The 14,257-nt window shown below is 37.5% G+C and overlaps 1 protein-coding gene across 1 annotated transcript in view; it reads left to right on the top strand.

Moving 5' to 3' along the window:
• Window positions 1-14,257, top strand: part of CLSTN2 (calsyntenin 2) — a 612,830-nt gene that overhangs the window by 354,499 nt on the left and 244,074 nt on the right. Inside the window, exon 3 of the mRNA XM_044669146.1 lies at window positions 13,869-14,064. Within this exon, the coding sequence (XP_044525081.1) occupies window positions 13,869-14,064 (196 nt within the window). The remainder of the gene's footprint in view (window positions 1-13,868; window positions 14,065-14,257) is intronic.

The following is a 14,257-nucleotide window of genomic DNA, read 5'->3' as shown; positions in this document are numbered from 1 at the left end:
GCTAGGAAGTATCTGAGGTCAGATTTGTACCCAGAACCTCCAGTCTCCAGTCCTGGCACTCTATCCATTGAGCCACCTAGCTGCCCCCATCTATTTTTTAAATATAAAGGAATTCAAAATGAGAAAGTGAGTTATGAAAGGGCATACAGCTCTGTATATGTATGTGTCTATAAACATATAGACACATACATAGGTTTAGAGTCAGAAAGACCTGAATTCAAATCTAGCCTCAGCCAAGTCACTTAATCCTGATTGTCTCTAATGAATAAATAAATTATTTAAAATCTACCCTTAGCTATTGTTGGTATTAATTAGGAATTAATAAGTATGTTTGGAGGTATTAGATCAAATGCTAAAGGTCTGTTCTAATGGACTCTGAAGGACACTTTTAGGTGTCAGTAATAGCAAAGTAAAAGATGGTTCTGTTAAACTATGCCCACACCAATCAGAGATGGCATTGAAGGAAGAGTGGAATAAATTGCAGGAGCTGTTTTCTTTAAGTTAAGCCTCTTTTTTATTTGCGAGGTTGCCACATGCAAGTGCCTGAGGTAAGGAAAGCATCCCACCCTGGGATAGAAGAATGAGCACAGTCAGATATACAACTCAGAAACTAAATCTAAGACACAGCTCATTATGGCTCATTTCTCTTCCTTATTTCATGACCTGTGCCTGTACTGTACGAGCACAGTCTCATAATTGCAGAGTCATACAGACAACAACCCAAAGAGATATACTCATACTCCATGTGTTCTCAGCTGACCACCCCAAGGGACTGATGGCTGGCTGCGCACACACACACACACACACACACACACACACACACACACACGTAGTCATAAGAAGAAAATGTGCAAAGAATCCAGAGTATGCTAACTGTGCCACTGTGTAACTCCCATGAGCCTTACTTAGCTTCTGTTCCTTCATTTTCCCCATAAAACCATGAGTTTCCATGCGTTGATTGGTTCAAAGAGGACATTAGAACTACATCCAACATTTGTTTCTACCTAAATAGCCTCCTTGTCTCAGTTCCTGTACATATGGGAGCTTCTGGAGGTGTTTCTGGCACTCAGCCCTATGTGAGATCCTTCTGCCCCTTTACCCTGTTATTCTTTGCCAATAAAAAGGAGAGATGGGCACTAGCATAAGTTTGCCAAATGCTCTGGGTGAGCATGAAGGACCAATAGTGTTCACCAGAAGGTATTAAGAGCACATCTTTGCAAAACCAGCCTGCACAAATAATTTCCATAGCCCAGCCTTTTTTAAAACCCTCTGAAATGGCCCTTTCTAGTCCATCCTGACTCTCACAAACTCATCTTAAATCATCACTCATTCTGTAGTTGTCATACAGAAATCCTTTATTATTGCTCTCAGATCAAACTCCAAATTTTCATCCCAAATTTCACCCTGCCCTCTGATGCCACTCTACCTACACAATTATATTCCTGCACTACCCCCCTGAAACCTACCTTCCAGCCTATTCAGTACCGCCCCCTCATTGTCCTCTGAGATTGCTCTGTATAATAGAGAGAACATTCAATTAGAAATCATGAGACCAGGGCTGTAATTCTAGCTCTTCCATAGACTAGTTGGATAGCCTTATGTAATCATTCCATTATCCTGGACCTCAGTTTGCTGCTCTATAAAGTGAAGAGATTAGACTATTATCTAAGGTTTTAGCCCACTCAGTTCTATACTCCTCATTCTTCACAAAATAAAGACTTATTCATCCAGAACTTCATTTGTTTCATGAGAATATTTTTGGTTTCTTTAACTAAGTAATATGCTCCTGTGGAAAATTAATATTGAATTAGGATATTTTTGTGTGTAATAATTTTTTCTTTAGCTCCAGCTGAAAAACTGTCTGATTCTAAACTAAGGCTACATTTTCTCCCCAGGCTATGGAAATGGGTTGGCTTCAACCTTCTTTTGTTTGGATCTTGGAAGGATAACTGAATTAGGGGCAGGGGCTACTTGACCCACTTGAAAGATTAAATCATCAATCTCTAGGGCCAAGAACAATAGGCTGCCATGTCATCTCAGCCCTCTTGCAGTGGAATGTATAGAAGTCTTCCAGGTCTCAAAAGGACACTCCCCTTACTGTGATGAAGTAATGAGGGAGGAGTCAGGGTCTCTAAATCCACCTCCTGTATGGTTATTAACAATTTTAGGTAAATGTATTAGGATGTTCAGGGGAGGGACTGGAGGATGAGGTGACAAAGGATAAATAAGACATGTACCAGAGGTTACTCAATGGTTGTTCTCTTTGGCCACACTCACACTTTTGCCTTGATGCTCCTTAGCATCCATTTGGTTTATGGAGGGAGCCAACTAACTAGTTTACATTTCCTTGATTAATAAACTAACTTAAAAATTGAGAAATACTGCCTCTCATGAAATTCAGTATACTCCTTAAGGATAAGGAAAAGGATTCCATATTTTTCTTTATTATAGCCCCTAAAATGGATATAGTAGGCACACAATAAGGAGGCAACAAATTGGATTGGACTGAACTAAAATAACTCCTTAATTTATCTATTATATAAATGTAGATTTTCATAAATCAAGTTGCCTCACATTTGATGATACTTTCCATGCATTTGATAATCTACTTTTAAACAATAAGAATTAGGTTAACATTGGGCAAGTATCTGGCCCTGCTAATGGGCATCAACCAACCTCTCTCCTTTCAAGCTTCAAGAGTGGCCCAGTGTGGAAAACTTGTCTTCAAGATGAGCCAATCTCTGGAAAATATGCTCTGCACCTTCACATCCAGAAAAAGAGGGTCAGAAGAAATTACTCCCCTGTCAGAGAAAGTTTATAAATCACCAAGGGAAGGGATTTTGGCAGCTGAAACCTCTTTTAGGAACCTGTCTGTGAAACACATCAAATAGTGGAGAGCAGCACTTTGACCATTACTAACTGGTATGGACCTCTGTCCCTCTGATAGCTTAGTATCAGCCCTGGCTACATTACCCTAGAGGTCTTCTTTAATGATGGACACATTAAAATTTCAATGGTGAACATTTGTCATCACTCATTCTGCAGCATGATATAGTGGAAAGGCTGCTGAACTTGGAGCAGGAAGACTTGGATTTGCATCCAGGCTCTGCCATTTTCTAGCTTGGTATGGCCGTGGGCTAATTGGGCTCCCTTTCTGTGCCTTCATTTTCTCATCTCTACTTCCCAGAGTTATTGCTTTGAAAGCCTTGAAGTGCTTATTGTGACAGGAAGGGGACTCTCCCAAGTGTCTGAGCCTATTTAACAGTAAGGACTAGGATATGTGCCCATGAATCAGCTCTATGTATACCACCCAGCCACAAGGCAGACTGGGCACAACTGGCAGGCTCCAGAACCACTCTCTGGCTCTCGGGGAGCTGTTTGCCACTTCTCAGAAGGATGTTTTTAAATGCATAAAATAAATTATGTAGGAAACAAATAATATTTGATAGTGATAAAAAAAGTAATAAATTCATGGAATCCCCTTTAAATCTATTCTTAGAATCCAGGTTAAAAATTCCTGGTCTAATGGCTAGTATGATAATTCAAATAAAATGAGGCTTAAACTCCAACATACTCTTCTTCATTTCTTATTTGGTTGTGCTGTGTTTTGAACTGGGCCATGGTGGGGAGTGGGGATGGAAGAGATTGTATATAGATCTTTATTCAGACTATTAGGTATTAATAAAAGCAAGTAACTTCAGTATGTTCTCTGCCTCAGCTTGCTTTGCCCTTGTACATCTCTGTCACTACTTCCTCTTAAATGTTGAGGGGAGGCATACTATATAATATAAATATGATTTATTATTATTATTTCCAAATATTAAGTTTTCATTCACCTAGATCCCTAATACCTCATGCTGAATTGGGCTCTTCTCATTATAAAACAAATTCAATTTTAAAAGCATTTATTAAAGGTTTGTTATGTGCAGGCAGCTAAGTGGCACAGTGGATAGAGTACCAGGCTTAAAGCCAGGGAGACTCATCTTCTTCAGTACAATTCTGGTTTCATATACTAGAGATCCTGGGAAACTCACTAACTCTATCTGCCTCAGAATCTCCTCTGTAAAATGAACTGGAGGAGGAAATGGCAAACCACTCCAGTGTCTTTGTCAAGAAAACCACATATGAGGTCACAAAGAGTTAAACATGCCTGAACAGTAACAGGAATGAATTCTATATTGAGTGTTGTGCTAAGTATTAGAAGAAGGCAAATCAGATACATTCTCCTTGATTACAATATAGTAGAACTCGACAACAGATATACAGGTGTCTATAATTCAAAATGAAGCAGGGGAAATACATTGGGGAGGTATAAATAAATTGCTCTTTGAGAAGTGAAAAAGGAAAGATACTAGCTACTATTTATTTGTTTTGAGAATTGGACATGACTATGAATGGTAATCTTTGACCCCGCATCAATGTCTTTCATCATCCAGTCCCAGCAGTTTAATCTTTCAGGAAATCTTTATATTTCCTCAAGAGTCTACTTTCCTCTTATAAGTAGCTTAGGGATCGAGTAGGTTATAAATTTAATTTCACTGGCATCTTATTCAATCAAGAAATATCCATTTGTTTCCCTCTTATAAGGAAAGGCGACATGATGTAGTGGATATATTGTTCTACTTGGATTCGGGAAGACTTAGGTTTGAATTCTTACCTTTGGCATTACTAGTTGTGTGATCCTGGACAAATCACTTAACTAGTTTTCACCTCACTTTCCCCTGTTTATAAAATTAAATCACTGGACCCTATAAGTTAGTCTAGGTCCCCTCTGGATCAAAATCCAATATCTTATAGGTGGCACAGTGGTTAGAGTGTTGGACCTGTAGTCAAGAAGACCTTAATTTCAAATTAAGTCTCAGACTCTTAGCTATGTGATCTGGTGCAAACCATTTAATTTCTCTCTGCCTCTATAAAATAGGAATAACAATATTACCTACCTCCTAGGGTTGTTTTGAGTTTAAAATGTGATAATAAACTTAAAGTGCTATACAAAAGACAAGCTATTATTATTATTCTGACTCCTACTTTTGCAAGTTTTCATCTTTTGATTCCTAAGGCTTGGGTCTTGAATGGATGAATCAGAGAGTCCATGGTAACTTTGTCCCATAAAAGATAGAATTTTTAAACAACAGACAGCCAGATGGCTGACAGTCTATAGATCTTACATACAGTGGAGTCTTCAAAACTTCAAATTAAATTGAATGTGTAGTCATTGAAATTGTACCTCTAAATCTATAAACTAGCTCTCTGGGATTTGTTAGCCCTGTTGGTATCCTAACAAATAGAGCAGCCTTTAGAATTATAAACATCCTTCCAAAGCCCATATTTAAATGCCAGTCTCTATTCAGTTGAGGCTAATATTCTCAAACCTTTTAGACAAACCTTTTAGAGACCTTAGAAACCTGTGCCCAAACTGCAACTCTCATGACACATGTGAGTCCACCTGCTTTACTGAAAACAGGGGAGGGAGGAAGCCCTCCCCCGTTGGACTGCTGGGCAGAGGGGCAGCCATGTGAAAAATGTCCTCAGGTGCAGGGGACAAGGGGAAGGGAACAGCCCTCTCCCGCATACTCCAGCACACATGCCATAGGTTCACCAACACAGCTCTAAGGCATACATTTCTCAATGATCCCAGAAAAATCAACGTGCCTCAAGTATTCATCCAGTGATTCTGTGCATACCATTTAGAAGACCATGAAAGTTTTGTGACATGTATTTCCTTTATTCTTTTTTTTAAAAGGGGAAGGACTTTTATATAATTAATATCTTTGAAAATCATTAGAAATTCAAATTCAGGTATTAAAATCAAAAGAAATTAGTGATTCCTAGAGGATAGGAATTAAATCCATATAAATATCCAACAGAAGGAAAAGGGTAAGAAGATAACAAAATCATATTCCTCTTCCAATGTTTCATCATAGCTTGTTGGCAGCTTCATAAGTATTTCTATTTGTGAAAATAACTACCTATTGAAACTAATGGCCAGACTATTTATGTTACTATAAGAAGAGCAAAAAATATTCTCTCCCTCCAGAAACTATATTAGAAGAATCACTGGTTCCAAACAATTTAAGAATGACCTTTTTATCCTATGTGGCATGGCCTGATGGATGGCCAAAGAAGAATTAGACATACTTTAACTCATATCCCTTAAATCCTATCATCCTGATTTTCCTTATCTGTAAATGAAGAGAATTAAGCATGATCTACGAAGTCTCTTGGAGGTCAAATATTATGATTCTACAAATATTGCTGGTTGTATCTACATACTAAATATTTGGAAACTGAGGTGCTGGTGCGCTAAGAGGAAAGGAGTGTAGATGGTACCATGTACAACACAGGAATGATCCATCCACTCTGAGAAACCACAAGAGTAAAAAACAATTAATTGTACTGTTTCTTCTAAGGATATTTAATATTCCAGAGAATAGAAAGGAGAGTATTATAAAGTGGTTTGATTTTATATATAAACCAATCTATCCTTAAATGCAAGGGAACATGATGGTAGGAAAGAACATCTGATAAGAATATGTTGATCACAACAGGCCAGGATAACTGACTAAATTTCTCATTCTACAATTGAACTAAAGCATGTTCATAGATACAGAATGGTGAAGATATACCATATAACAGTGAGAAAAATCTGGGAGATTTAGTACACTATAAAGTCAATATGAGTCAACAGTGTGCTTTAATGGACTAAAAAATCTTGATGTTACTTTGGGCTACGTTATTAAAGACACAGTGTACAGAATGAAAGAGATAGCCATGTTATATCTTCTATCCTGATTAGACAGTATTTGAAGAATTTTGCTCTTTGATAGGCATCTTATTTTTCAGAAAGATAGCAAGCAATTGGAATATGCCAACAGAAGAGTAAAGAGGATGATGAGAAGATTAGAAAATGGAAAATAAGAGGATCAATGGAAGGAATTATGGTTGTTTATACAGGAGAAGAGGACTTAGAATATCTTTGCATATTCAAAAGGTAGTCATGTGGAAGAGAGGAAAGAATTTAGAGAAACATTTTGAAGTTGTAGAAAGATTCGGATTTGTGGTTTGTTAGAATAAAATTCTTAATAATGAGAGGTATTCAAAAGTAGGATGAGCTTCCTTTGGAAAGTGTGGGTTCCTTCTCACTGGAGGTCTTCAGGTAGACTCTAGATGACAGTATGGTGGAGATTTTTAGTCAATTATTCATAGGATTAGATGTGAAGTGCCTTCAAACTGATTCTTTAAGTATGTACAGGGGAGATACTAATTGGCACTGGGTTGTGTAGTACTGCAACCATTGTGTTTAATCCAAGCTTTCCTCTCTATTTATGATATGCTCTTACTGTATAGATGACAGTAATAAGTATCTCTTCCATTCTAGTCCCATGGCTTTTGTTGGTCTAGTCTAGTGGCTAGATCCTATAGGTGCCAGAAGTGGGAAAATAATGATGAGAACTGTAGTTAGATCCAGCAAGGTGTCATTTGTCTGAATTGTACCAGGCAGGCTCCTTCCCAATAGCATAAGGAAACTTCCCATTTTCCTTCCCAGGTTTCCACCACTACCTGCAATCCTTGGTATATGTCATAATAATGATACTATATAGTAATCTATTAAATGACTACTTTCAAACCAGGGAAGGCCTTCTGCAGTGGGAGGAGATGACTCAAATTTTCATGCCCATTTTATTACTAGGAAAATTAAAGAACAGAGTATCTTCTCTAAGGTTATTAAAATAGCCTAGATTTTACTACAGGACCTATATCTCCTAGCCCAATACTCTTTCTTTTAAATTGTATTCCTCTTCAGCATGTGTAATTCTTTTTCAAAGCCCAATTCATATCACATCTCTTCCATGGAGTCATCTTTGATCACTTGAACCCACAGTGATTACTTCACCTTTTGATGTCCATTACTCATTTTTTCTTGACATATATTACATCATATTATTAATTATCATGTTTAAAAAAAAAAGCTTTGTGACCACTTTTTTAGGACCACAAATATCTCTTGGGAAAATTCTGTTGTTATAGCTAGCTTGAATTTGTATCCAAAATTTTTCTGGTCTTCATTACTCTAGGGTTTTTTTTAATGGGAAACTGTTATTCTTTCTCTGAGGGAGAGTATAATTAAAGAAAAATTATCTCTATCCTTACCCAGAATGTTAAGTAGACAATAAGGGTACTTCCTCCCCCTCCACCTCCAAAATACAAAATCTCTCAAGGGATAGATGAATTGAGTTGGCAGAGATAATCTGCAATGTCTCTCCATACTGGTATCAGCTTTCAGGAAAGTCTCCCCACCCTAACACTCTTGTCTTCTTTCTGCTCAGAGGCTCTGGCTCCTATTAGCTTATTTCTAGTAGAAGCAGAAGTGACAGTGATAACTATTCTTCTAAAGAAGAGGTTCTTTAGCTTTGATGAGATCTGTGGACAGATTTCAAGTCTGTGAACATGAGTAGGGAAAGATTACAACTTAATTTTTACTAACTTCTAACTGAAATCTAATATTCCTCTCCATTATGAATTTAAGGGGTTATTTGGATTCACCAGACTTCCAAAGATCATCTTGAACCCTCCTAGCATTTCATCTCAGCTCTAGAAAATCTGTAGTTGAACAGCTCACTGTATTCTCTGTACCACCTATGAAAATGCTCCTGCCAGTCTCCTTGCTTTGGCCTTTGATGACTCCTATTTTTAGTTTTACAAAGTCTTCTAAAATTACATTAGGGAGAGGGAGCCTATATGACTACTTCTTTCTGTCTTTTGTTTGTTTGTTCCCAGAAGCAAGAATCATATCCATTGATTCTCCCTATGTTTGGACTCAGTTCAAATTTCACATGGTGTGTACTTTGTGCAATCTTCTTTTTAAACCCTTACTTTCCATCTTAGAATCAATATTGTGTATTGGTTCCAAGGCAGAATAATGGTAATGACTAGGAAATGTGGGTTAAGTGACTTGCCCATGGTCATGCAGCTAGGAAGTATCTGAGGCTAGATTTTAACCTAGGACCTCCGGTCTCTAGGCCTGACTCTCAATCCACTTCCCCTGACTGTGTAATATTATGCAAGCCAAGACTCAGTTTCCTTTATTGTGAAATGAAGAGGGTATACTAAATTATCTCTAAGAATCCTGCCAGCACTAAAGGCCATGATGCTATGAACCCTTATTTATACTTTCCTAATAAGGGACCCTCCAAAGGAGACAGTGCCCCCTCCAAAAAAGCCATGAAATTATGATGTCCCCTCAGGACATTTGACACTTTCAGTTTCTAAGAGTGATGCTGGATGTGCCATATTTCCCCAAGGCAGATATGCAAACTAAATCCTAGTAATGATTCCATATTGCATATGTGCGTAAATTAGATCATAAGCTTTTTGGAAGCTAGGACCCTGTAGTATTTATCTTTTGTCTCCTCCATAGCAATTACTACAGTGCCTTGCACAGAGATCAATAAATTCTTATTGTTATGGAGATCAATCTCATTCTCACAAGTACTAGTATTAAGTGGTAGTATATCTAAACATACTATCTTCAGAATACTGCAATTTCCATTGGTAGTGGGAGTGAATTGCCTTTTGCTTTAAAAAGAAAACAATGTAATGAGTTCATAGGGATATAATAGGCCCACCAGAGGGTTATTTTGGTTCTGGTGTGGGACACTGGGGAAATGCCTTTCATTCAAAAAGAACTCCGTATTTTGCTTTGATCAGTAGCTAACAAGCAGACAGATACTACTTGCTTTTGGAGGTTTCTAATCAAAACAAGAGATGTAACTATTAGAGATGCAGCTGTGCTGCTAGGAGTGAGTTAACTATCTGAAGGCTACTGAACTAGATGATGTTTATGCATAAGCCCTTCAGCTTTCTTCTCTCAATGAGTTTAAGGTTGTTTTTTGTTTTGTTTTGTTTTTTAAATAAAAATAGGACTTGAAGGCAAGTTGTTTTTTTTTTTAAATACAGTAAATTTTCCAACATTGATCTTAATTCAGAATTCCAGTTCTAATTTGCATTTCTACATGTAGTTTCCTTTCTAAGATATTTTTATATACAGGATCAGCATTTGCCCTCCCCCATTTCATGATACTTAGAGTGACTACAAATTACTGGCTTATAAATGGAGCCATCTGAGTAGATTTCTTAAAATCTCATTTACATAGCCCTATGGGTCAGTAGCCAGAGAAAAGCTTCCCCATTTCTCAGTTTGTTTCTGGTGAGATGAGGCACAGAACAGAGAACAGATCATCCATTCCCATCCAGGTGGACTTCCCTAATCTTGAGGAGAAATCCTTGCATAAGCCATCTTTAAGTCAATCATAGACTAGGCTCAGGTACCAGCTGTAATGTGACCAGATGACATGAATTCCTATTTCCTCAACACCTGCAGATGCATGTTATGTAAATAGAGAAGATGCAATCACCGGTCCTCAATGTACAGAAAAAAACTTAGTGCACAAAAAAGTTGTTTATGCACAAACTCTTTTGTATGAGTGCATGGTCCTCGAGTAGGAACATAATCATTGGTGATTAAAGCTTGGAGTTGCTACTGACCCACATAAAATGTTTCAGTCAGTGAAAAGGACATAATTACATATATTTCTTTTCCACCGGAACAAGATTATAATAAACTCTCAATTATCTGCTAATGGGTTTTCATCCTTGTGGCTTCAGTACCACTTCACATCTGTAAAGTGCTGCCTATTTTGAAGGTCGGTGCTGTGGTCCCCTGGTTACCACCCAGACTGTCGTCAGCCTGTTGCCTGCCCCTACATTCAATATTTATAGTCCAGAGAGCCAGGAACAGAAGGTCTAGCTGTCTGTGTAAAGGGTGATACATGCACAACCTGATAACTGTAAACTCTATGCCCATGACAAGGGCTCAGCAAGACTATCTGAGTTTCATGGGTTTGTCTCTAACCTCTGACATCCCTTCCAAGTCCCAGATTTTATGATTCTGATTCTTAAAGGAACTTTGATTCTATCTCATTTCTGAGTGGGTGAAAACTCTTTCTGAATGCCTTTCTTCTAATCTCTCTTGCTCCTTTTTTCACATTTTCTTCTCTCTGTCTTTCTCTGTGTATTTCCCTCCCTTCCTATCTCTTCCTCCTATCTTTCCCTCCTTTCTTCCTCATTTTCCTTTCTTCCTATTTCCACCTGAAAATTACTCATATATTTTTTTCATTTTAACTTAGTTCATGAAAGAAAAATAGAGTGATTGATCTGGGAATCATTGTGACTCTTGAATTTCTAAGAATCCCACAAAATCAATATGGACACTTTCATTAGTCATATTCACAAGCTACCCTTGATCTGGAGAAGGGAAGCACAAGTCAAGCACTTTAGAAGTTCATTACTTCATCCCAAACTAAATTCACAGCAGAAATTAAACTCGTGGATCAGATTAAATCCCTTTATCTCCCTGAATACAGATTTTTTCCGAACCCCTAACGACATTGTTGTACCAAAATGATAATAGGGAAATGTAGAAGAGTCTGGAGGGATCAGAGACTTAATTGAAAACAGCCTTCTCATTTGGACCTGTCATATAATCATTCTGTCTTGTCCATTTCACAATGAGGGGCCTTAGAGGAAATGCCAGTCAGGTGGTGTAAAAACATATTGTTCATAATCAAATTGTGGATCAATGAAATAATCAAAACAAAAGCCTGAAGTTAAGATTACTATTGATTGCCCATCTTTGAAAACATTGTTAGTGAAGACCATAGGAAAGCTGCTGTTCTGTTAAGTGGAGAATTACTTTCCTCTGTGAGTGGTGAATCAGAATAGATGATCCCAGGTGTGGGGTTCTATTGTGGTTGAACATCTGTTCTGTGTACTTGCAACTTATGGATCTATTTAGGGAATATTCTTGTAGTTCACAGTCTTGGAGATTTTATATTTCATATACCTAGAGAACTGTCATATCAAGAAGGCTAGAATCAAGACTTGCATCCTGCTCCATCAGTAATCTCTGAGTTCTTCTAATTTTAGTAAAATAGAGGTAATATAACTCTGCAAAAGGATGGCTATTGTTGGGTATGACAAACAGAGGGTTTAAAAAAAAGAAGGGATTTTTGAAGCCAATCTAGTCGAATTCCCTTATTTACAGATGAAATTAAGATAATTTACAAATGATTTAGCCAAGATCACATAGGTAGCAAGTGGCAGAGTCAGTATTTACCTCCAGGTACTCTGACTCCAAATATAGCACATATTCCCAGAAGCTGGGAGAGGTATAGATGAAAGTAAAAATGCCTACTTTAGAGAGGCACCAAAGAATCAGGAAATCTGGATTCCTGCCATGATACTACAACTCACTACATAATCTTAGACATGGGTTTCCTCATCTGTAAAATGAGAGGATGAACTAGATGATCTCTAAGGTCTATACCAGCTTTAAAATTCTATGCAAGGTATATTAAATTTATTTCCTTTCTTTTCAGGAAGTAGTGTACCATAGAGTGGAACATGTGTTGTTTCTGGAATCAGGAATAAGAATTCTACCTTCAGCTTCCTGTTCAGTTGTTTTTCAGTTGTGTCTGAATCTTTGTGACCTCATTTAGGATTTTCTTGGCAAAGATACTGGAGTGGTTTCCCATTTCCTTCTCCAGCTTATTTTATAGATGAGAAAACTGAGGCAAACAATTTTAAGTGCTTTGCCCAGTGTGGCACAGCTAGTATCTGAGGTCTGATTTGAACTCAGGAAGATGTCTTCCTGACTCCCAGCACTTCTATCCACTGCTCCATCTAGCTACCCTTCTCACTTCAACTCTAAACTAGCTATATGACTATGAGCAATCCACTTAATTTTCCTGTGCCTCCATTTCCAGGATAAAGCAGTGATAGTAATACTTGCAAGACCTACCTCAAGAGGTAGGAAAACCCTGTTATTATTAGTGTGCTTTCTCTGTGAAAGGTACTTGAGAAAAATCTGTTGCCTAGTTGATTGATGCATAATGAAAAGAACATTCTCACCACTTTAGTATTTCCACAGGGAAAATTACTTAAGCTAAACATAAATCATGCTGAGAAGGAGGAATGCACCTATTTAGTAACAATGCATCTGTAAAATTCTTAATGAAACAGAGGATTGTGACTAAAAAAGCGTAAGGAAGCCCTTTGGTATGATGGAAAGAAGTTTGATGTACGAATCAAAGAATGTAGGGTCATATCTTGCCTCTGACGCTTATGACCTTAGGAAAATCATTTGAAAACCTTGGAAAGTCATTTGAAACCCCGCCCCCCAACAATTTCTTTTCCAAGTGTAACTCTATAATTTTATATTTTCCAGAAGATGGCTTAGCTCAGAGGGACTGGAACTCACTGTCTTATCTTAGTGGCCTAAAGGAGAAAATAGACATCTAACTTTTGATTGACTCAGAATTTGGGATTGGTAGATGATGTAAAGTATCTTAGGAGGAAAAGGATGTAATAGGGAAAAGAATAGGAAAATTGAGTTTTGGGGCTTATGTTCATAGCTAGGTAAAATCCTGCCTGCTTGGAGCCCAAACAAAAATAAGTATATAGTGATGAACTTAAAAACTATATTCATTTCTCATATTTCTTCCCACAGTGCTTATTTACCTCACCAAAGAGATCAAGTTTCTGACTTTCTGTGAGCCTGAGTTTCCTTAGTTTCTCGAAAATCATTGAACTAGAATAGAAGCTTTTAAAGATACAGCCAAGATTATCTGCTCTTAATTAAAATAATACTATTTTTTAATTCATCCATTTGTACATACCTAGTAGGAAATTCTGAATATATTTTGAGTTTACAAATATAGTTCAGTGTCAAACATAATTATCTGTCAGGAGATTCTCAGCCAATTCTACTCAGTGTTTTCTTTTCTTTTTTTTTTTTCTTTACCTTGTAGGTGAAATTTGTGCTTTTAAAATCCATGGTCAAGAAATGCCCTTTGAAGCTGTAGTACTAAACAAGACATCCGGAGAAGGTCGACTCCGAGCAAAAAGCCCAATTGACTGTGAACTTCAGAAGGAGTACACATTTATCATCCAAGCCTACGATTGTGGGGCGGGACCTCATGAAACCAACTGGAAGAAATCTCACAAGTGAGTCACAAAAACAATTCCCCTCTCCTTTGATTCAAAGCCATAACTATTACAGGTGTTAATAACAGTTCAGGTTAAAGGGATACCTTGATGCTTAGTGACTAAGAAGGAAATGAATACAGAATGCTACAGCCTCTAAAAATTATAATACATTTGGGGTGGGGTGGGGTATACCTTTCAAATATAGAAGATG

This window comes from Gracilinanus agilis, chromosome 3, assembly GCF_016433145.1.
Source record: "Gracilinanus agilis isolate LMUSP501 chromosome 3, AgileGrace, whole genome shotgun sequence".
NCBI lineage: Eukaryota > Metazoa > Chordata > Mammalia > Didelphimorphia > Didelphidae > Gracilinanus > Gracilinanus agilis.
Note: the sequence above shows the minus strand (reverse complement) of the source record. Positions and strands in the feature narration are given on the sequence as shown.